The sequence below is a fragment of the Enoplosus armatus genome, chromosome 20, assembly GCF_043641665.1.
Source record: "Enoplosus armatus isolate fEnoArm2 chromosome 20, fEnoArm2.hap1, whole genome shotgun sequence".
Taxonomy (NCBI): domain Eukaryota; kingdom Metazoa; phylum Chordata; class Actinopteri; order Centrarchiformes; family Enoplosidae; genus Enoplosus; species Enoplosus armatus.
This window is the reverse complement of record NC_092199.1, coordinates 8804819-8829472: the sequence shown is the minus strand read 5'-3', so window position 1 is coordinate 8829472 and position 24654 is coordinate 8804819. Positions and strand designations below refer to the sequence as shown.

Sequence of the window (24654 nt, the reverse complement as noted above, 5' to 3'; positions counted from 1 at the left end):
GCAAGTACAAAATGCTTGAGACTGACAATACGGACTATGATTGGGAAGGTCCTCAGGGAGCTTGTGTCAGTTCTGTCAGTCACACATCAAAGACGTCTTGGCATTAATTTGTTTTGATCTTGTGGTTCAACAAAATGCCATGCAAAACAGCCATTGAACTCTGTAGCACTGTTTCTGTAATTAATTAAATTATTACATTTTTGGGGTTTCAAGATGCATTCAGATTATATAACAATGCCTGAAAACATGGCTACATGTGTAACATCAACAGGTGCATTTCTCCACAGATGGAGGATTAACTTGCCTCACGTAATGCTTTCTTAAATAACTGTTAGGGGTAACAGGCAGTACTGAGAGGAGGTCAGTGTCTGGGTGTAATGTCATCCTGTTGTGCTTTGGGGTGGCAACAGGGAAGCGATACGGCGGCCTGACAGTGGCACCCACGCATGGTAATTGGTGTGACAATCAAGCCAGCAACAGCCCTTTGGTCGCTGTGGTAGAACAAGTGTCAAGGAGAGTGACAAAGGCACCTTAGGGGGGCACAAATGGGTTGTCTGGTATGTTGTATGCTCTATTCCAGGGTCAGACAAATATAGGGGGAAAGAGTGGCATTGCTAAAATGCAAAGTGGAATAATCTAGAAGACATTCATTTCAAACAATACTACAACAATTGGAAAAATCTACATAAAAAAAGAATGTCTGGGTCCATTTTTTAGTGAGTAAACAGGATCAACAGATAAATGTGTAGTAACATGTTTAAGCTATTTTACACATAATGTTTTGGTGTTAGCCATTTAGAATCAAAGGGTAAAGGCCTATTTCTTGACTCTTTTTCACCCAAGTTTAACTATCATACAGGCTGAAATCCATTGGAGAAAAAATACTAGTTTCTCCACTAACCCAGTTGAAAGACGAATGCAGTGAAATGATCTACCTACTCTCATCTACATTTACTGTATACTAGACATGTGGGTGAAGGTTTGTGGCTTGGTAGGCTCAGGTTTAAGCAAGTTTTGAGAGGACTTAGGGGAATGAGTTTAAATAGATGATTGTGACAGGTTTACAATTGTGACAAAAGGAACCCTAAAGACGCATTTAACCAACAGCAGTTTTCTGTGTGTGAGTGTGTGTTGGGTACCTCGTCTTGGCTGCCCTCACGCAGGTTGTAGGTGAGGTTGTTGTGGATGTCGGAGGCGAACACACTGGCATACTCGCCGTAGAGTCCCAGCACCTCTTTCAGGCCACGCACACTGATATACTGGAGGTCACAGTAGGTCAGCGCCTTCACATCAGCGTTGGTCTTGATCACCTGGTCTGTTCCAGGCAGGTCAGACCCAATCAGGTCCCCCTTTCCTAAGATCAAAACAATAAATATTTACTCTTTTGCTCCAAGTTATACCATACAAACATCTTAAACATGACGCTAAAAAAAGTAACTTGACCTCAATACAAACCTAATATTGCCAGCACCATGCTGTCTTTCAGCACCTCCAGAGACCCGGAGCAGACAAAGTAGTTGGCATGCAGCGCATCGCCCTGGCGGATGAGGTACTCCCCAGGGACGCAGAAGGACGTTTTTATATGGAGGGAGAGCGAGCGAAGGCAGCCACGACTGGCCCCCTTAAAGACCGGCAGCTGGAGGATGTCCTTATTCAGATGCATGGCGATGTCGGCCCGCAGCTCGTCAGGGAAGTCGTGCAGGAGCTGGGGATGTGTGACAGATGTAATGAGGTGTGACACTGATTGGTAATTAGAGAATGGTCTGTGTTGCCACCAGTTACCCTCTTTTGAATTTCAATAGGATGTCAATTGATGGTGTACGAGCGGCCAGGTGTTGTGAAAGATCATAAACAGTTACAGCTGCGGCAGCTGAGGGTTGTGAATGGATTGTAGAACAGATTTGAGTGCTCAAATGCCATCTAAACATTGCCCTGAAGTTTCTTTAGGGCAGACAGCACCATGTACAGGAGTATTACATGACAACAACAATTAACTCCTACCTCGTTGGCGTCTATACCATTGTTGACAGACCATGTGGTCTGGAAGTACTCCAGCATGCGTTGTTTGAGCTGCTGGGGCAGACGGTGGACACGGATGAAGTCCTTTAGGTCCTTCATGCGTGTGTGGTAGAGAGAGCGCCGTGAGTACATACGCTGGATGATGGCCGTCACGTTACCGAAGACCAAGGCGTGCATCAGCGCTGTGAGACAGAAACAAAAGAAATTATGATGATGAAGGCTGAATATTTGTATTCATGCTGGTAAAAATAATACAATATCAATTTCATTCTGACAGCTGTTTCTTTTAGCTTACATAAATTGCAACAAATAAAAACTTTACACTTTTAAGAGGTTTCACTCCTTTCAAACACTTTTCCTGCTTTAAAATAAAAAATATAGTTTTAAATTGATCACTACCCAATCATCTACACTTGTTACTGTTTATTTACTCATTAATCCACACAGGGGCCGCCATAGTAATTTACAGCTTCGATTATATTACTGTTCTGACAAGCAGTAAACTCACAATAATTATCTTCTGGGTTGTTGCACCAATAATTGCCACCTCAGCTAAAATAATTAGTTTATTGGTATATAAAGATGGCAACAAGCTGCGTCTTAAAGGCCAGCCAAATCATCCAACCCACTTCCTGCTGAATTTCTTGCACTGGCGTGCCGAACAGAGGCACTGTTATGCCAGGACGCCAGAGGGAGAATGTACCCTGGTGTCAGACGTACCGCCAACGAGCATGGTGCAGATGGAGAAGATCTTCTCAGCATCGGTGTTGGCACAGACATTGCCAAAGCCCACACTGGTCAGGCTGCTGAGGGTAAAGTAAAGGGCAGCGATGTAGGAGCTGCGCACCGTCGGGCCGCCCACCGTGCTGTTGATGTAGGGCGTCTCCAGACGTTTGCCCAGCTCATGGAGCCACCCTTGAAGGAGGAGATAGAGGATGAGACAACAATGTCCAAAGGTTATGGTTCATGCTATCTTTATGTCTGTGTGTCTTCTGTCAACTCAGAGCTAGATGGTAGATGGTACACCTGGTCTAAGAGAGACAGAAGTGAATGTTTGGGTCTGTGTGTGTGTGTTTGTGTGTGTCAGAAACAGATTTTCAGCAGTGTCAGGAGGCTGGCATGTCAGAGCGGGACACGGTAGAATTAGATTTGCTCCTCCAGGGATAAATAAGGCCGAGTGTTAATTAGCAGGTATGACCTAACCTCCCTATAGACACAATATACTGACACAAAAGTATGTACAATCACACACACACACACACACACACACACACACACACACATTGCACGGCAGACTGGACAAGATGTTTAATTTCGCTGTACCCTACAGTATGTCACAGTATGTATGTGGCTGTTTATGGTAGCTTAAAAATCATATGCAGCTATTAAACTGACATTCTTTGATCTGACACAGGCTCAGTAAAAGCCTGTCAGTTTATATTGTTCTCCATGTTGAACCATTTTCAAACAGTGACACAAACAAGACCTTAGTGCGTCGCTTCCTGACAGTCATTTTTTATATCAGCTTTTGATCTGGTTTCAGACCGTCCTCATTAGAGCGCCAGAGTATGGTGTTCGCCACCATCTCACTACTGAGCAGAGCTAGACATCCCAATAGGTGAGCCATGACTATTTATAGCTGAGTGGGGACACAACAAATGTCTACTCATACTATTGGCGAAATCTAGTATATGGTCTTATTTGTTGAACTTTTCGCCTGTTTAAACAAGCAACTAAATCAAGTCTGGAAAGTCAGCACTGCACTTTTAATAAAATAATAGATGTATTTCCTGTCAGAGAGCACAGTGAAGACAATGAATAAATGATTGCACAAAGATCAGTTGGGACTATTATTTCATTTATCCTTTCCAGAGAAAGGAAATATTATTTTCCCGCTATTGCTGGATGAAATATCAAAACTGACTTCAACATCTAATTCAGCAAGGCTTCAATCAGACTCACCAATGTCCCAGGTCTCATTGGTCTCGATCTCTTTGCGTCCAATCATGTACCAGATGCAGGCCATCCAGTGTGCCAGCAGGGCAAACACAGACATTAGTAAGGTCAGCACCATGGCGCTGTACTGGGAGTAGCGATCCAGCTTCTGAAGCAGACGAAGGAGGCGCAGCAGGCGTACAGTCTTGAGCAGGTGGACCAAGGAGGTCTGAAGAGGAGAGGCAAGTATGGGGGGGCATAGTGACAGAGAAAAGGAGGGAGAAAGTGGATCCCTCTGTCCTGTTATATCTTGAAACACACTTTGACTGTATATGTACTGCATATACACAGCTGAATATCACAGCTTGGACAAGCAGCGAATTGTTTTGCTAAAACAAATTTGCTTATCACTATTTCGGGAATACTCGTCACACACGCAGGCAAGCGGTAACAATACAGCCCTGTGGAATGCAACGTACCGTATTTCCAAAGGCTATACATTTCAGGGAAAATTTGTACATATAAGTCATCAATTTGCTGCTTGTATCAGCAGTTGCAGAGGGCAGTGAAAAAAAGAAGGCCAAACATATTATTGTCCAGTTGTACTCACCACTGTGATGTTGAAGGCATACAGGAGGTCAAAGGGCAGGGCAGCGACCAGGTCCACAAAGAACCAGGTGGTGGCGTAGTGAATACAAATGGAGCGCGACTCATACACCACCTGCCCCGACTGGCTCACATAGGTGGTGCGGAAGTTGAGGATAATGTCTACAAATACAAAGGTTGAAGGTCATTTTTTTCCCACCAGTGATTAAAAGACAGAATAGTATAGTGTTGATAAAATTAAACAGATTGTACACAATGAGGAAAGATGACAAGTGTCACAAATTCAGATTCACTCCTACTGGTCCTCACCATGATGTTTGTCATTCACACAAAATATAGAATAGCAACAGGGTGGGGTACCAATTTTAGTCTTGTCAATGTAAACTTAAGATAATAACATATATAAATTACAAGAAATGAATATGCATATGGACCTAAAGCTAAAGCTTGGCCCAACCGACGGGAAAATATGGAACAGCTGGAATATGTCATTGTTTTAAAGCATCCATATGGATCAGCAGGTTTACTAGACAGATCATCAAACCTTAGTGTCAGAATGTGACAAACACATAACAGGCACAAAACCCGATCTGTCATTCAAGCTGTCAATATCTGCTGAGACAATGGCTTTTCACTCAATACAAATTTCAGTTATGAGAAGTTAAAAGAAGGCAAGAAGTAAAGGTCCAAAGTAAACCACTGTTCAACTTCTCTACACTGGACCAACTTAAGGTTCAGCCACCTCAATTCATCTCTTGGGTGCTTTCCTTTGGAGGTTAACCAGGCATTATCAACTGGGAGGAGTCCCTGGGAGAGACCCAGGACATCCTGAAGGGACTACAAAACCAGGGTTGCCTGGAACAGGGGGAACCTTCAGGGGAAAAGGATGCCTGGGTTGCTCTTGTTGCCCTGTTGCCATAGCTGGCAAGAGTGGCAAAAAAGGGGACAGATGTTGGATGAAAGGTCAACAGGTCTTTGAAAGCACCACAATATTATTATGATTCAGATTTTAAAAGGTCTAAGTGAGTTGATTTAACTCAACTTGACCCTCAAAATTAGTGGGTAGAATTGGCTTGATGATGGTCCTGCCTAGTATTGATTAGTTAGTTAATTAGTTGAGCCACAGCACAAGAACCTCAGAAAGCCATGTCTTCTTTCAACACTCACCTATAATGAAGAGCATTTCCACTACAATGTCGCTGACGATGGTGGAGCGTGCAGCTGTGACGGTATCATCGTACGGAGTGAAGCTGACGTTGTAGGGTACGGTGACGGCCACATAGAAGGTGGCCAGCAGAATGAGCCAGTCCCACAGGGCTTTGGACACACTGTAGTGGAGCAGAATGAAGCGCGACTTCTGCACTGCTGCCACCTTGTACTCTGGTATCGAAGGCTTGTCAATCATGCTCTGTAAGAGAAGAGCAGAAGTGCAAAATTATTTTGGTAAGAACACATACAGTCATCTATATATGATATATATTTATACACACACACACACAAACATTCTCTTGAATTTCAAGCTTACGTTGATGAATATACAAAACACACAAAGCACATTACAGAAGCTGCATAAATGAATAACTTGATAACCAGATGGTCACGAGGTGGAGTACTGTGAAAATAAATGATAATCAGATGGACATGGCAGTGCCAAGATTTTGCAGAAACAGACAATATAAATGTCAGCACCCTCTCTTGTGCTCTGACCGCTGATGATTCAGTACGGTAGGCAACTCGAGTGGAACAGATATGGTAATGCTGCCGGTTATCTATTCTTGACAGCCTCCTATAGACAGTGATAAACCTTTTAAATGGCCATGCATTAACAATAAAAAATGACAAAGGTAGGACTGAGGTCAGTGAGGGGAAAACTTATTACCAAAAATGACGTCTGATAATTTCATACATGACTTGGCCTTGGCTTGACTTCATCCCTCCAAATACCATTAGTGCTTTAAGTCTCAGGTGGTATGGTACAATAGCAGTTGAGCCATTATAAGGAAATGAGGGGAACTAGGACCATCAGCTGCTTGTATTTTTGAAACACCTGCTTATTCATTCCACTCATTCAATTTTTTATTGAGAAAATCCAATTGCAGAAAGTATGAATTGCTATTGCTGATGAGGAAGGGAGTCCATTCGGCACATAATGACACTGCAGCTCTCTAAATGGGGCCATGCACTTGGCACATAATAGCCTTAGCCATGTTTAGGAGACAGGAGGAGAAGCTATTACCTTTGGCAGTGGTGAGAGGGAAACAGAGAGATAAAGGAGGAGTAATCCATCCAATAACAATGTAGCCACTTCACAAACAGGTGTTGGCAAGCAACAAGGAGGCTGGTTAATTAAGTGTTAACCTGAGAAGGGCTCTAAAGCTGCTGGGTTGACTTGGAGGGAATAGACTGACTGAGTAATTGGGAGACAATGGACAACCTTTCTTGTACTTCAGTGCCAGAGAGCAATGACACACTCCACTGTGTGAATGAAGGAAAGGAAACATGTTCCCAGTGAAATAACTTTCAAAACTGTATTGATCATGGCTGCTTGACACTGGACAATTTCTGGTCAAACAATAAGTGATTTATTAGTATCCATCAGTCAGTTGGTTTTCATGACTTTCCTGACGTTTGTAACCACAATGGAAACTCCAGAAGAAAGACCTTGCTGACTGCCATCAACAGCTGTGGACACTTTAATGATAGTTCAAGCTATGTCAGCAAAAGCGGAACAGTTTTTTTTAATTTGCCTTACATCATAGAGGTCAGGACACCCAGCTGACCTTTAGCACTCGAGTCGTTCAGCCGAGCACATCCCAATGATTAGAAAAAGAAAGCCCAGCACTGTGTGGACACATGGGACTGCATGTCACACGGCTACAGCTGGTCTTCACACATCATTAACTCACGCTGCAGCCCAGAGCTTACTGTTCCAACTACATCTCCCAGCATGCTTTGGGCTTCAGCGCTGATAAAAGCCTGTCCTTGATGGGGACGAGGGGACACATGCCTTACCCATGTGACAAGAGAATCTAGACTATTGCAGAGGATTGCCAGCCTGTAATCTATACCCCTTAACATTTTTCCAAGTGATTACTCTTCAAATAAATAAAACAAAATAAAATAAAAACTGTAAAATGATCACAAGTGAGGAAATATTAGTCAACCACTCTCAATAGATTCTACTGAGACTAAACATAAACATTCACTATCTGAAAGTGTGTTTGTGAGTGAGTGTGTGGAGGGCAAAAATAATAAGAAAAAAGAATAAACTGAGGCAAAGTAAGATGTGATAGCTCAGACCAGAGACACAAACTATGAGCTCTGTGTCTCATAGTCGGCCAAAAAAGTATTTGCATCGTGACTTAGAAACGTATTTTTTCTCATTGCACTTTGACTGTGCATTTAAGTGAATAGAGGCAATAATGGCTCTCCCCTGGGAAATGCTACTTGCCAGTGTGCCTTGGATTGGTTACAGTAGCTGATACACTCATGGGTTGACAGCATCAGAACTGCCAGAACAGACAAAACAACAACTCAGGCACAGTGTTTATGTTCTGGTAAGGAGCCCTCAGAGGAAGAAAAATTCAAATGTTTTTTAAGGAGGTGATGTAGTGTGTGGTAGACCATATAAAAAGTATGCAACATTGGCGGTCTTAAAATAACTGTACACAAAGTGCTGTGGAAAAAATCAGTTAACAGATTTCCTTTTGTAAATGATATCTCTGTACTTAAAGCAGATACTTGCCACCTCTGTCTCTCTATCTATGTTCTTATGGCTGTGCTCCTATTTAAATATCTATGTGTGTGTCTATATGTTTTCCAGCCAAAGCATAGCTCCCCCCTTGTCTTCCTCGCCTGGCAGGCCGATGGGCTACAAATAGAGATCTAGTCAGAGTAGATCTGGCTGGCTGTGGTGTGGAGGCAGAGGATCACATTGTTAGCTGACTGCTACTGAGAGACAGACAGACAGACAGACAGACAGACAGAGAGACAAAGTGAGAGAAAGGCGGAGGGGGAGACAGACAGAGAAGAAAGAAAACAGAATGGAAAAATATAGTCTTAGTCAGAGTGGGAGGATGGTAGTGGTGGAAGAAGTATTACTAAAGTTAAAATAGCAAAGCCACAATGTAAAAATACTCTATTACAAGTCCTGCATTTAAAAAGTATTATTAGTAAAACATCCCTAAAGTATCAAGAGTACAAGTACTCATTATGCAGAAAAATGGTTCTTGTTAGTGTTATACTATCATAAATTACATTAATTGGTTATTATTACTGATTCATTATTATGTACATTTTAATGCTGTTGCTGGTTGGAGCTAATTTAACTTCTTTGTATGCATTCAATCTTTAGCAATGCATCACATTTTATAAATCATAGATTTTATCTGTAAAATCCATGTCATATAGTACAGTAACAGTGACAGTAATTCCCTCAGAATTGTAGTGAAGTATTAACATGCAGAAAATGGAAGTTTCTCAAGTTAAGTACAAGTACTTTAAAATTGTACTTAACATAATTCTTTTTTGATAAATTTGAGCTACAGTAGGAAAGGAAGTGGGAGAGATAATTCAAAAGTAGAAGAAAATTGGGGGCTACAGAGTGACAGATAGACAATGTGGGGAGAGACAGCAGGATCCAGAGGGATGAAGCCAAAAGGAGATGAGGTTAGAGTGACAGATGGAGAGGGAGAGAAAAAGTTTAAAAACAGCAGAGAAAGAGAAGGGTGGTTAAAGCTGAAAACGGGAAAATAGAGGGCACTGAAAAAGGATTGGGATGAGAGATAAAGAGACAGAACATGGCTTAGCTTTCCTACAATTTTCTCCCCATATACAGTAACAAACAACAACTTTATGAATGCTAATGACTTGGCTAATTTTCCAGCGGTGGCAACTGTACTAAATCCCACATGCCCGGTCCCCGATGGATTGACTGGCTGGAGTGGCGTTTGCTCCGAGTAAATTAGCTAACTACATTAATGTTACCAACTCTAATTAGCTATTTCATATGTCAGGATAACTCTGAAAATACAGAATTATATCGTCTTACTTACCCAAACCCTAATTTTCCAAAGGTCAGCCATTTGTCCCATTTCTCTTTTCTTTTAAAATGAGTTTAATTTAGCGTTATTGGTAAGGTAACAAACGAGAGTTAGCTAGCTAGAATAGCTAAATGGCTTGAAGTGCAAGTGCTGTTGCTATGGTTACTCGCAGTTTAATATAACATCCGCCCTGATTTATAACGCGGTCAAACGGTTTCTCAACGTATATTTGTGTTTTGTTTTGTTTTGTTTTGTTTTTTAAATATGTAAGATGTAATCTGCTTTTCTGCTTTATCCCTGTCTTTTTCTCTTTTATGTTCCTCGTTTCTTCCCATATATGATTGTACATTTCATCTCTCTGTTGTGACGATTAATTTAATATGGGGATGCAGTAACATTTTCTTCTATAGTGTACTTTTACTGTCAGCAGCCAGTAACGTCACTCAGAATTGATATTACGTTCTGTGAAGAGGCAATTTTATGAAACGAAACGTACCATCTGAGGAGCATGAGGAAACACTCCTGTGAAATTGTGTGTAATAAAAACACTGATGTCTACACTTGAAAATGTTTTAGGATAGCTGACAGGCATATCTGCAACCATATTATTATGAAACAACTGGTGAATTTTGCTTCTTAATTAATACTGACTGATATGAATGTGGTGAACTGCACATATATATGAATATGAAATTAAGACACAATTGAGAGGGTATGACATGGGGAAAAGCCCATGCATACAAACAAGCAAACCCTAACACACGTTTAATCTCGAGTGTGTTGCATGTTATTATTGCTTTGAATCTCATTCCCATGCAAACCGCATTGTATCTGTTTAAGACTGGTGACAGCTCTGCAAGATAAAGGCTTTCCACAAGTCACAGATTGAATCACAAGACAGTTCAACAAGCTGTCAAAGACCCAGAAAAACAAAACAATACCTTACAGAAACGTATCTGATTTATATTCTAACCGTAGATGTTTTTGTTTTGCATCCAAAAACACGTCGGTTGCCTAAATTTTTAATTTGAACCTTAATCACAGACTGCGTGCTGCTGCTGGAAATTACTGTTTACGGTCATACTGTATGCTACTAAGGTTAGGTTACAAATAAATGCAGTGCTGTCCTGTATTCTTTTTTTCTGCATGGAATTCACTGAAAAGTGACTCAAAAGTTATTTTCTCTTACCTACAATGTGATTTTTATGTCAGATTGTGAGTTATAGGTTGTTCTTCTGCAACTTTTTTTGTCCCTTGCGAGGATACACTTGGCACGGTCTACCTTGGAAAAGAAAATTCTAATCTCAGTGGGAATTAATAAACACTTCAAAATGGTAACTCTCCTGGTGGTAGAGGTAGAGTTGGGGACCAGAGGTTATGGAAAAGTGTCTGTGTGAAAAGCAGAGGGAATAAGAGACAGGGAGCAGGCTGTGAGCACATTAACTCTGATTGTTTCATTTTATAGTCCTGGATTTTTTTCTATCTCTATGTGTGAAAGAGAAAGAAAAACTGTGTTCGTGTGAAAATACAGTCTCGTGCTGAGAGTGCCGGAATAACATTTGAGTGATAAATATTGTGCATCTGATTCTGAGTGTTTTGCCATATGTTTGTCTCTGCTCTCCTCAGAGGGCAAGACATCATTTACTGTCTGTTGTATGTGTATGAATGATTTTGTGGATAGTGCATGTGTGTGCACTATTAGCACAAATGTGTGCACTGTGTGTGCTTGGTGTCAGTGAACAGTGCCATCTGTAAGTAGGTGGGATTGGAAGCAGGGCAGCAGGAGGTGTGGTGGTGAGGGGGGGGGGGGCGGGTGTAGCACATTGATTCCCATGAAGGCACCAGCAGGTCGGGTCTGAAAGCAACAGCAGAGCTTTTGTTTCTGGAGGTGTTAACAGGATGCAGGTCAGCTGCATACAGGTTCATCTAAGGATATCCATCACTGCCTTTTCAGGAAACATTGTAACTGTAATTTGATGTTTTTACATGAACTGAAAGCAAACATGATACTTTATATGCTTATTTGTTTTGGTTAAACCTATAAAATGTCACAAAACTGACATTTTCACAGTTTCCCAGAGCCCATGGTGACCTTTTTAAATTTCCCTCAAACACAGAAGAATCCAAAGTTCTTCATTTTACAATCATATAAAATGGAGAAAAGCAACAAATTCTCACATTTGAGAATAAGACAATGTTTGACCTTGCTTGACAAATGATTTAAATAATAAGTAAATTATCAAAATTGCTGGCAATTAATCGACTACTCACTAGTCATTTAAATATCTACAGTTAAATATGGTTTTATTTCTAATAAAAATATGCTTAAATTAGAAATGAAATTCGTGTTATGAATGACTGATAGTGAAGTGAAGTGTCCAAAAGGCAGTTTTCATGTCAGATTCTCATTACATTTTTGCAGCTTTTAGCAGGAAGCTTGAGATTTGGTGTCAGGTAAGGGCGGAGGCAAATGAATGCTACTCAATGGTAAAATGTTGTTGGGATTCTCAGTTTTAGTGCTAAAATGAACAAGTGCTTCAGTTTCAGGCACCTAAAAGGCAACAAATCTCTCCAGAAATACACAATCCCCCATTTTTTTCATTTTCAAATGCTAATATTAGCCCCCTGAATCACACGTGTCTCAGAGGCTTTCGACATTTTTCTGAATTGCTTTTAGCCCCCTGGGATGAAATGCCACATTGTGAAGGACAGGTTTGAGTACAGACCCAGTTGGTAACTGAGCCTCTGCGGGGAGGGGACCGGGATTATCTTAAAATGGTGCTCCGCTAGAAAAAGTGCTCCCGTTTGTATCTGAGAGCAGAACAGGAGCTCGTTCTCATGAATAACATTTGATTGGAGTGTAGAATGACTTCATTATTCAAAGCCTACGAAGGCCTTTGTTCTGTAGGAATAAGACAAGTGGCAATGAAGCAGACCATAGCTGGGGTCTGTTTCACCACAACAAATAGCCTCTTAAGGCACTTGAAACACAAAGCACTTGAAAGACAGATGAAGGCAAGCAATTGCATGCTTCAAAATGACACACTTGTCAGAAAAGGATTGAAAATCATTTGGAACGAGCCTGTTTTATCCTACATCCATGCATTATCCAACAGGTTGTACATATATGACATAGCATTAGACATTGCAGCCTCATTTGGACCTAAGAGTACATTTAAGGGAACATGCTGGCGACATAATGACCTATATCCCAGAGCTCCTACTGGTGAGGTGTTAACATGTCCGGACAGTCCCAAAAAAAAGCGATGATGAAGATGCATCCAGCTTCCCTTATGACCAGTAACACCTCACCGTCCATCATTGCATGCCTCCCAGCAACCACCGCTGCAACAGTGACCTTGCTATTTGTCCATTTAAAGCCACCAAACAACAGCTTACATGCAAAAAAAATGCAACAGAAGCAAGATTAAAACCATTCAGAAGACTTAAAATAGCAAAACCCATTTGATGAATTTTCCACTGAGATAAGCCACACTCTGGGAATCTGGGTCAAGACTTCCCTCATATTGTCTTCCTAAAAACTCATCTTTTAGATATCAACATTAATAATTCAAGCTCGAGATTGAGGGCGCCGCATGTCTTAAGAAACTCCTGACTGTTTATTTTCTTAGAGGGTATGTCAGGGCACACATAAAAATACCACCACAGCCAATCAGGAAGTGTGCACGAGTGGTAAAAAGGTACTCACGCCACCCAGGTTGACCTCCCCTTTGCCTCCCCTCGAGAACTGGCTGGTCAGGTGGTACAACATGGTGCGTCCACGCTTCCTGGCCTCGCTGAAGTGAGAGCTGCTCTTCCTCCTGCGCTGCTTGTCCTCTGGACCTGTCACACAGTCACTTAGATCAGCGCACGTCAATTAGATCACAAGGTTGTGTCACATTTTACAAAGAACACCTGAGGAGAATAGTGTGTCATTTAATACAACGACTGTCAGGTTTTTTATGCTGACTAATTTCTCCTGCTATAGTGACACAGGTTAGACACAAAAACACAACCACTGATAGGTACTTGACTTATTATACTACTATATTTACTATATACTACTACTACTATATACCGTCTATTTCTCCCTGGCATAGTGCTTGGTATTTGCAGCAGACGGCGTCCAGGTTCCACTTGAAGACACACCGCTGCCCAAATCAAACTCCCCATTGGAAAAACATTGTCTGAGTTCAGTGAACGAATGCCAGCCCAAAAGCAACTGCCGGGCAGAATGTGACAGTGATGAACAAGAGTGCATGGAGAAGATGAAAGCTGGGGGCGAGAGGACGGCCCGCTCGTAAATCATGCTCAATGTAAGCAAATAACAGGGGGTTTTATAAACAAGGATTGTAGCCTACCCTCCTTCTTGCTGTTGTGGTGGCTCCTTCCATAGGTGTCGGTGATGTCCTTGAATGAGAAGAGGAAAAGAACCATTTCTCCCTTCTCGTTCTTTATGGGCACGATGTCTAACAGACACCAGAAGGCCGCACCTGCAGCAAAATCAGAAAAAACGTTAATTTAGTGCAGGATGTTTTTCTTCTTCTCCTCATGTGGTGAAAGAACGTCTCAACAGACACATCCAGGCCTGATCTCCCCACATCGTGTCAGCTCCCACCATGTCTGAGCCGGGAAGCCTTGTCAAGCATGGCATAGCCTTTCTAAAAATATACCTCAGACTAGGTATGGATCATGTTCGGGAGGATTGTGCACAAAGAGAAAGAGCAAGTGAGAGGGTTGGTTATAACAAGTCAGGCAGGGAAGGAGCGCCATAGATCTAAGACCTTGCCATAACCCAGTATGCTCATTAGCAACTCTGCAGAAACTGTGCTCCGCCACCAAACCTCCTATAGTGTCCCTAGTGTGTGTGTGTATCTGTGTGTGTGTGTTTGTGTGTTTTTGTGTGTGTTAGACATAAACAAGGAGGGAGAGGAATAAAAACAGTGTAGATGGTGGTGTTTTAGCACAAGGCTGTGGGTGTAAATACAACATGAGAGAAGCTATTTGTGTGTGTTTTGTGCTTGCAAGCAGCAGGCACACACTCGAGAGAACTGTGTGTGCGTGAGTTTGTGTGTCTACTGAATATCTTTAGTGTCTTCATCATGAACATCCTTCTAATACTGTACCAGTCATGAATATCTGCCAGCTGGGTTCTAGCTTTTCTTCCATTTTCACTGTCTTTGTTCTCGTTCTTGTGTCTGAAACTGCAATATATTATCTTTCGGGGACACTTTGCAAATGATTGTGTCTTTCCCCTCATTAGTTGTAGTGCCATTGCCTTACTCTTACTTAGTTACTGTAAAAAAAAGAAAAAGAAAAAAAAAGAAGCTACAGTACAGATTTGGTGATCCATCAGTGTAATTAGCGGCTCACACACTTTGAGGCTGCAGGTTGAGGGAACATAATCCTGTGTGCCAATCAGAGAGGCTTAAACTGTGTTGTATGTTCTCTTTTCATGCATAACATTGTAATTTGAGCCCCAGACTTTGTCAGAAGGATTAGCTATAAGTCAGAGTTATCAACACACACACACACACACACACACACAAACACACACACACACACACATACAGTATGTACAGTACTTTGTCCTGCACTTTAATAGTGTGATCTGCTTTGGAAATATGTGTTTGAGACTGACTTTAAGCGTGTTATTCCAGCACATAAGTTTACTCCTTCTAACACTTTTTGCGCTTATGTTGAACGAATCATTAAGATGAACTGACTGCAAATTCTCCCTCAATCAGCAGGTTTTGTATTAATAATAGTGAGCATGTAGTGCACTGCTGACCTGCTGTATTTAAAATTCCGCATCACGGTGGAGATTCATAATTCAACCAAACCCTTCAGCTCTCATCTAAAAATAAACGTGCTCTTCATAATGTCGAGAACAAAAAAAAATCTAACAATTTAAATTTCACTCCAAAAAACTAAACAGATGATCACAGCCTGATCAAACCAGAACAGGAGTCTTGTGTTTTCCCCAGTTAATAGAAGAGTTTGATCAGCTGTTAATTGCCAGATAACCTTTTTACTTCTAAATGAAACTTTCTCCCCCATCCTCTTTGCTATGCACCCACCATTCTTTTTGTAGAAGTGGACCTCCGCCTGGTACTCCTCTCGGCCCTCCAGAGCCTTCTCCATCTGCTGGGCCACGTGCTCGCTGGTGTCAGCCCCGTACAGGAAGCGGCAGCTGCAGTTCTTCTGCATCACCTCAGTCCTCGTGAAGCCCGTCAGTTCACAGAAGCCATCTGAGCAGTAGACGATGGGGTAGCCCCGGTGGCCCTGGGCGTTACCCAGCAGGAAGTTACTGTCTGTGGGGGCGGGTGAAAAGGTATTAGAAGACGTGGAGCATCATGGACAAAAAAACTGTATGAGTCAAAGTTCAAGGCCAATGTCAGGAACTAGAAATTGAGACATTTTTGAGTATTTCTTTGCTCAAATCTGTCTGAACGCCAGTGACTAACACACCAGGAACAGCTGAGTGCATCATGTTTGAGTTGGAAGTTTGGTGCAAATTTGTTCAATCAAAGTCTGTTTAGCTCTTTGAACTCGTGTCAAAGCTCTGCAGGTTTAATTCAACACTAGTTTACAAGTTCAAAGTCAACATGAATCAGACTTTGGTGTAGACTCAATATCAAGCTTAATTAATTTCAGAGGGCCGTCATCGTCTGATTTCCGATGGTGGCGGTCAGGACTACTGATGTGGGTGGTTGAAGGAATCAGTGACCTGGGCTGCAGATGGCAAGATATAAAAACAGCTGACTGGAGTTGAAAAAGCTGCATGATTGGATGATGTGAACACATAAAGGTCCCGACCATAGAATTTAAAAGAATATGTAGATTACAACATTAAGGTTCAAAATGCGCAATTAATTTCATGTGAAATATAGATGACTAAACTCAACTTTCACTACCTTCTTTCACAATTCACGATTCTTTCCATGAAGTACTTTCATATAAGTAAAAATAAATATAAATTACATCATGAGACTATACAGGTTATGAACATTTCTTTATATCTAATCTTTATTCCGGCCTCATGATGGATTGAACCTAATTTGAAAATCCAATAAACCACTGGAATATTATCAGCATCTCCTCCTCTGATGCTCCTTCATCATTTCATTGCATGTTCACCTCAAGGTACTGATATTATTCCGGGTTTGTGAAGCTATAGATGGAAAAATGCAATGAGCCTCCATGACCTGACAGAGATCCATAAGATTCATAAGATCCAAATATCTAATGGCAAATTAAAGTGGTGGAATATTAAGTCTGGTGTGCCGGCTTTTAGACCATGTGAATCATATGATGTGGATATTGCACAGCACCAAAACATCCATGCTTTGTTTCTTGCCATGGTTTCAGCACCATGGACAGTTCTCCAGTAGCAGGCCTGCACTCACAGACTGCACGTTTGCTCTGCATACCTGCATACAATACATATGAATCTTGGTGATAGTTTGATCTCACACTTTCCTTCGGTTGCTAGATGCATGTGACCTTGAAAAAAAAAAGACAGCCTGCAGCTCAAAAATATACCAGATACTGTGGCTGTAACCTCTCAACAGACACACTACGAGCTTTAAACATTGGATTGCATTATATTGTCCTGTTCTTTAGTCCATTCTCTGCAGATACAGCATGGATCCCATAAATCAGATATTCCCAACCTTTTTAGTCCAACGTACTCCCACAGCCCTATCAAATGGGCTCAAGTACCCCTTCATCGTGCCCCTTTGACTTTGTGGGAAAGTATTTCACCGCAGAGAAAAGGCAGCGGCTGTGGTGGGTCCATGGCTGCACATGTCGATGTTTAGACTTCTTCTATGTTTTTTAGTCGGTTTGGTGAAGTTTGCATTCATACTACTACTACAGAAGCCATCCATTTCAACTTTCTTCTAGCTTGCTAACTAGTTTTGATGCACCCTAACATTTACATTTAGTATTAATTACATATTTAAAGAAATATTTATGCATATTTGTTTTGCTAATTAAAAGAACAAAACAGACTTCTTTCCACTGCTTAACTGAAGACATCAAACTCCAGATTTTCTGAATGCCAAGCAGAGAGACAACACACATAGAGACAGACCGGTCTGAATTCTCCCGATTCCACAGAGAGCGAGCCTGAGAAGGAGGAGTATTAAGCAGCTGCTACAGTGCTTTCTACAATCTAGCTCTTTAATTGGCCAGACTAAGCAGAAAGCAGTCCATAGGGGATGTCTTTTCTGAGTGGTGACAACCTTTCTTGGGTGTGCAGTGAGCAGCAACTAAACTGTCACTGTGGAATTATAGAAAGAGACAGGCATTAGTCGGATCCATCAACAGGCAGAGGAGGTTTTACACCCATGCTATGCATTGCTACTGTTGCTGTTCCCTAGACTTCAAAAGAAGAGAAAACTGACATATTTCTGTTCTATAGCTCTCTCTGCAGATCTTTGTGTCTATGGGTTTCATGAAGAGAGAGGCTTTTTTGCATTTAAAGTCACAACTCTGAAGACAAACTGCGCTGTAAACTGTCTATCTAAAAAATTGCCCTCGAAACAATGACTGAACACCTATCCAGTTGCAATAAAACAAAACAACAACCGTGCCCTCTTTTTCATGTTCTATAAATTTCAACACCTCAACTCAGTGAGCCAGCAAGTGTTGGAGAGCAACTGCATTCATCTCTGGTTTATGTAATGTTACCCAAGAATAGGTACATCTCTACTCAGCATCCCTAAATCGGTCCTCCAAATAGGTCAAGGGCAGGTGCAGTCATAAATCACTTTTTAAGGATGTATTTAAACCAACGAGCCACAATGGAAAAACTTTTATGCTGCGTTTGGAGGTATTCAAACTGTGCTGCTTCACACTATGGATTACAACAGTAAATTGTTGTTTTTACACTTTGTTTTTTGTACAGATTAAACAAACAAGATATATCATGTTAATCAGCAAGCTGTTTCCCCTTTTTCCCAGTCTTTATGCTAAGCTAGGCTAACTGGCTGCTGGCTCCAGCTACATACATACATACATAACAGTGGTTTCTTCTTCTCATCTAATGCTCAAAAAAGAAAGCAAACAAACGTATTTCCAAAAATGTAGAACTATTCCTTTAAGATATTGACGCATTTCCTGTTTCTGAGCAGATCATTTCATATCCTGGATATGATGTGGCCTTTGAAAAAAAAAAAGAAATACCACTCAGTGATTTCTCTTCGTTCACTTCAGCTTCTACAATTGCATACTTATTTCCTCTCTAACTTTGTAAACCAGCAATCCAGTGCCCACATGAACCCCATTTGATAAACAGTTTCTGTGAGTGTGTGAGATTGTGACAATGCCTCAATTCTTAGGCTGTAATCCTCTCAGGGATATTGCTTTGAGTGGCCGCTCCGCTGCACCAGCTTCCTTAATTACACATCTGTGCTGACTCGCTACAACTGTAATCTGACATGATGACGCTACATGCTACAGCTAACAACATGCAGCCTGCATCATGTCCATGCCGCACAAGTTCCTCTGGGGTATGAAAGACAGATGAAGCCCATGAGGCTTGGCCACTGCCTCACCAGCTAATTACCACCTGGCAGCATATAATTACTTATTGGGGCAGATGGGTGGGAGTGCACGGAGAGGTGGACTTGCAGGGGAAAAGGTCACTGGTCTGGTAAAGAGACATGAAGAGAGTCAGTGGAAATCATCAATCACTTGTTGTATATTTTCATGTCAGTGATTAATAAAACCTTTTTTTTTTTTTACTTTAGACAAAAGAATCTGTGCTGTAACTGCATTTATGTCGTGCCTTTATTCTGAGAAGGTTGCAAGGTGCTTTACAAAGCCTCACACCTACATTCACACACCGATGGAGGAGTAGCTGACACGTAAGGAGCATATTTAGATTTCAGTGTCTTATTCAAAAACATACATTTAGGAGGAGCCAGGGATCAAACCACCAATCCTGGGATTACTGAATGAACTCAGTATCAGTTAAAGACGATGCCAAATGAATGCTTGGATCAAACTTAGCAGCTGGAAAACTAAATACCAGGAGCTTCAAAAGACGCAGCAAAGGAGGAAGCCACACAATAGCTCCAGCTATCCACTGGCTTCTGTCTGCAGTGTTCTGGCCTTTGCAGCTGCCTATTAAGACCCGTTCATCTGCTGGGTAACAATGAGCTCCATAAGGTTCAATCTGACAGTCCTCCCCATCTCCTCTTTGGTTCTTCGGTCGTCTTTTAACAGAAAAGTGTTTAGGGGGAAAATAAACCCGGTTCTTATCTCTGCCTGCAGCTGCCCTGTGGTTACGCTGCCCCACAGGGCGAGCAGGGCTGTCAATGCGAAAACGCCGCCGGGGAGGTCGTGTGAAGGAGCTGGGGGAGGTGGGGAAGGGTGTAAAGGACAGGCGTGTATGTTGTAACACACACATGATGGGCACGGCACAGTGGGTGGTGCAAGTAGGAAACTGGAGGGTCCAGGTTTTAGCCTGTGTGACAACAAACATCTGATTCGGCTGAAGTGCCCAGGAGCAAAATACAGCTCCAGAGGTGCTGTTCTGTAACGTGACCCTGACCTTTGACCTCAGAGAATTTCCCTTCAGGGATCAATAGACAAACATACAGTACATACAAACACATGACAAACACAAAGTCCTGAACCCAAGCATCCAAATACACACACACACACACACACACACACAAACACACTCATGCACGCAGCTCCTTGGGGAGCAGGAATGCTGACATTGCCACGAGCCAAATGCTGCGCTGTGCAGTGCCAAAGGTTACTGACTTAACCTGTTGTGACATTTTGCTTATAGCGGGGGGACTCTGTGTGCAACAGACGAGCAATTTTCTCAGTCCAGGAACTGTTAAATTAAAATCCACTTAAAAAAGCTCTCAGTTTTATAAGGGTTATTCCTAAGGTCATCACAGTCCAATCAATATTTGTGAGCATGAATAACTCGCTTGGAGACACAAACTGGAGAAATTACACTGGAACTCCCTGATGGCATGAAAATATGAAGCTGCACAAAAGATAATGACTGGGAGAGCTTTTAAAACCAAATTTATTTCTATTTCATTTCTTTGTCCAGTAAAATTGACGTGTAGTTATGCTTTGCACAAAGGCACAGCGTGGTGTTGTTTTGCATACAGGAAGCAGTCTGAGTAATTATGAAGTAATAGGATAATGATGTTTACATAAATAATGGCCTGAAACAAATTGTACTTTTTGTAATGCAGTCTAGGCAAAAGGGCGATGTTGGAGTGACACATTAGATACAACCTTTGGACATTGTTTAACTGCACAGCTGCTCAGTCAGCAGAGCTGCTTTTCTATGGTTTTGCTGATATAAAAACAATTTTTTTTTAACTCGTCTGACTTTTGCACAAGCATTGAAAATATGTGACAGTATGCACAGTTTTTCCACCAACAAAAACTTCCAAATTCAAATGTTTTGTGTTATTGTCTATATATATTTTGTTATACCTATGTCTGTCTAATTTTTTTTCTAATTTTGTCAATTTTTTTTAAAAAGCATTAAATATAGTATAATTAACTTTACTTCAAGCCTATATTGAATGTTGAAAGTTGCAGAAAATTGTATTTATCAGCTTCTCAGAATGAATGTCTGTACACTTTCATACAAGAACATGTAAATAATGATGCTTACATAAATGATTTGCTGCCACTGTGTACATTGTTGGAGTGACACCTTAGATAAAGATTTTTGACAATGTTTGACTGTGTGGCCGCTCGGTCAGCAGCGCTGCTTTCTTTGGTTTTGCTGTAAAAGCACCTTTTTTGGACTCCATGTTGTACAGTTAGTGAAAATATGTATATTTTATGGCTGCAAAAGGTTTGTAAGTAAGTATGCGTACATTTATTATGAAACATTTTTATTTTCCATGAGCAAGGTAAATCATGCCAATATTATTTATAGTTTTAATATGGTCAAATTAACTAATTGATTCGGGCTTTATTTCAAGTCTGTATTCAATATTGAACAATGCAAAATGTCTTGCACCTGGAGGAACTTCAGTTTAAAAGACGATTTAACAGTAGTTATGGATTCCCTGCAGACATGTTTTAAGACAGTTTTACATGCTCAAAAGTCACATTTAAGGTGTGCACAAAGAAACTTTCCTCCTTCAAACTCTGCACATTGAAGGTCAAACATCCAAGCAAAGTAACAAGAAGTAAAACACATTTTTGAGTGAAGGGGGACTTTAACAAATACTGTATCTCACAAATATTTTAGGACTCTATATAGAGCCAAATAGTTTTTAGACAAACATGGAGGACCACCTTTAGCTGCAGCAGGTTCAAGGCAGTTGGAGGTGAAAAGGGCTCGCAGCTGCACCACCCACAATGCCACTTGTTTTAAGATGCGCCTTTCCGACAACAAGAGACCAGCTGCATTCGAAAAGTCCTTAATTAGAAAGCAACTTCAAGTGTTTTCTCTTTAGCGGGACCATCTTCTTCTCAAAGACCAAAGTGTTCAAGCATCATTCATGTCAAGTGGCGGGACCCTGTCACCCCGGCAACAGGAAGGAAGCTATTTTTGGCGATGGGCACTCTGCCACTCCTCTAGCCTTATGGTGGCTTTGAGAATGGCTTGGAGGTGGCAGAAACTGGCATGAAGTTGCAAAGACGTGTATCCTGCTGCTACCAACGCGCTTTTATCTCGGCCTCCCGTTGCTCTAAATGGCCATTATGTGGTCGCCATGAATGTTAGAAAATATGAAATAGTTTGTAGATGTGTAAATTTGCGGTAAAGTGGTGGATGTGGGCTCAACTGTTCTGTCCGGAGAAAGAGGAAGAGTCCTGTGACTCTAAAGAGCACTACGTGTTTCTAGACAGTGCTATCAATAATTAAGAAACATAACAACAGAAGAGAAAATGGCAGATCAGGGAGGTTTTTCTTGTGCGTTTAAGGGCATTTATAAATGAATATTATTAATTATTCTGAGACTGAATAGGTTCTGTCGTTTGTTGAGAAATGGTGTTACACATTAGAGAAGACATTGAGCCTGAAAGGAAAGTGTTTTTTTCCCCCCTTGCTTCCTTCCACTGGGAGGTCAGAGAGGAGGTTCAACCAGAGAGCAGCCCCCCTGGCGTTGGCAGGGAGTCCATGTTTAGCTCAAGGACTCTTCAGCAGGGCAGATGCATCATGGTGGCATGACCTGTGGTCCTCCAGCTGAACTGTGTACTACTCACGTCATCTCTAGATTCAATGTTTGTATCTTCTCATCTCACAAACCTCTTAATTTGTGTTTCACAGTCAGTGTTAAGATATGAGAACAACTCCTGATGAGCAACGTGTCAGTGTGTGTTAAGCTCCTGAGAGATCCTCTAACGCCTCATTAGAATGCCTGACTCACAAGTCAAAGCTATAATTGCATACCCTACTCATCAATTACACAGTAATGTTACCCATTTCACTGTGTTTATTTCCCCAAGTTGAACCGAGACCCAGCTCGGAGAATAACTGCCAGCCAGCCGTTCATTCAGGCTGCTGCGACTTGCAGAGGGAGGCCAGGCCAAATCGACAAGCAAACAAAACACAGACGTCCCCACGGTATTTGTTTACGAGCCACAAGCTCCCCTGAGGTGGCACAAGGTACAAAACAAGAGACACAAGCCGAGCAGAAACGGCAGTGCTGCCCATTGGCAGCGGTGGCTAGTTTGGAGCTAACTGTGTGAAACAAATGTGAAAAGACAACATGATTACTGAAGGTCAATTTCCTGTTCGTGTCCTTCTGTAAAACAAACTTTTTCTTCACATCCCGCCGCAACAACCAGCAGATGTGACTTTAGTCAGGCAGCGCTGTGGTGCTTTTGGTTCAGATACAGTAGCACCAGAGACTGAGCTGAGAACACGCGTATCTTGCCGATATTCAAGTTCAAGCATGTGATGAAAAGAAATTCATTTGTTTCTGGCAGAGAAAACACCAAGCATGCTGCAACCAGCAAGTCTTTCTTATTTCCTGTGATGACAGCCATCCTTCAACTGCCAAAAGACCTTTAATGATTTCATTTGTACTTCTTTTATTAAAATGTATGTATTTTTTGCCCTCATTAGATAGGATACAGTGGACAGCTGACAGGAAATGAGGGGAGATGTCATGTCAAATGTCACTGCCAGGGCTCAAACTAGGGACATTGTAATTACATGGATAGCAACTTAAATCACAAAGCCACCAGGACTCCTTAATTTTTTAACTTATCCTCAGTGTGTTTCAGTTGTACTTACGGGTGCCATCGAAGCGTGTAGCGATGGTATCCAGAAAGGTGTTCTGTGGGGCCAGGAGGCCCTTCATCACTGGCATCTTGACCCAGATGCGGGACAGCCAACAGCTGGCTGGAGGTCACACCATCCCAGAGGCACAGCAGGTGGCTTCCAGGGGCTCTCAGCAGGTGCGGGAGGAGACTTTGAGGGTGACAGTCCAGTGCCGGTGGCGGGGACACACATTTACAGTAAAAACGGCCACCTGTCTCCAAGCAATGGCTCTCCCAAAGACAATAGTGCGGTCTGGGGAGACTAAAATAGCTCACTCCATCAATGCAAAGGTTCAGGTGTGGGTAAGACTGGATAAGTAGAAATTTAGAGTTGCAATCACCGGCAGCTTCTCAGTCAGCAAGGAGGGATCAAGTCCAGGAGACGCTGAGATCCAAAGAGCTTCAGATCAGTCAGCCCAGCTGTTGCTCGTCTGCACCTTTCAGCTGGAGAGCTCATTCCAACATGGAGGAAGTTATCCTTTAAGTCCACCACGCTTTCCATCTACGGGAGGAAGAATCTGCAAGACAAGAATGACAGTGCATGTGTCTCCACCTCTTGCATCCCTCAGCTCAGTGCTCTGTCGGGATGCTGTGGCAGAGTAGTTGCATCTTCTTGAGCTTTCTCCCTTCCTTGCTATACTCTCTCTCTCTCTCTCTTTCGATACTGCTTCCATCCACTCCTGTGATATCCCAGCCAATGAGATGCTGGCATCCTCTGTGGGGACCTGTTTTCATCTGTGGTGGGGGTATAGAGAGAGAGAGAGAGAGAGAGAGAGAG

The 24654-nt window shown here is 42.0% G+C and overlaps 1 protein-coding gene across 1 annotated transcript in view; it reads right to left on the bottom strand.

Moving 5' to 3' along the window:
• kcnh4b (potassium voltage-gated channel, subfamily H (eag-related), member 4b) overlaps nt 1-23926 on the bottom strand; it is a 32195-nt gene extending 8269 nt beyond the window's left edge. Inside the window, exons 1-11 of the mRNA XM_070927675.1 lie at nt 23851-23926; nt 15683-15916; nt 13964-14095; nt 13312-13439; nt 5728-5968; nt 4565-4722; nt 3982-4183; nt 2740-2934; nt 2002-2201; nt 1456-1705; nt 1140-1354 (exon numbers count right to left, since the gene is read on the bottom strand). Coding sequence (XP_070783776.1) covers nt 1140-1354; nt 1456-1705; nt 2002-2201; nt 2740-2934; nt 3982-4183; nt 4565-4722; nt 5728-5968; nt 13312-13439; nt 13964-14095; nt 15683-15916; nt 23851-23926 — 2031 coding nt within the window. The remainder of the gene's footprint in view (nt 1-1139; nt 1355-1455; nt 1706-2001; nt 2202-2739; nt 2935-3981; nt 4184-4564; nt 4723-5727; nt 5969-13311; nt 13440-13963; nt 14096-15682; nt 15917-23850) is intronic.
• Between the last annotated feature and the right edge of the window lie 728 nt (nt 23927-24654).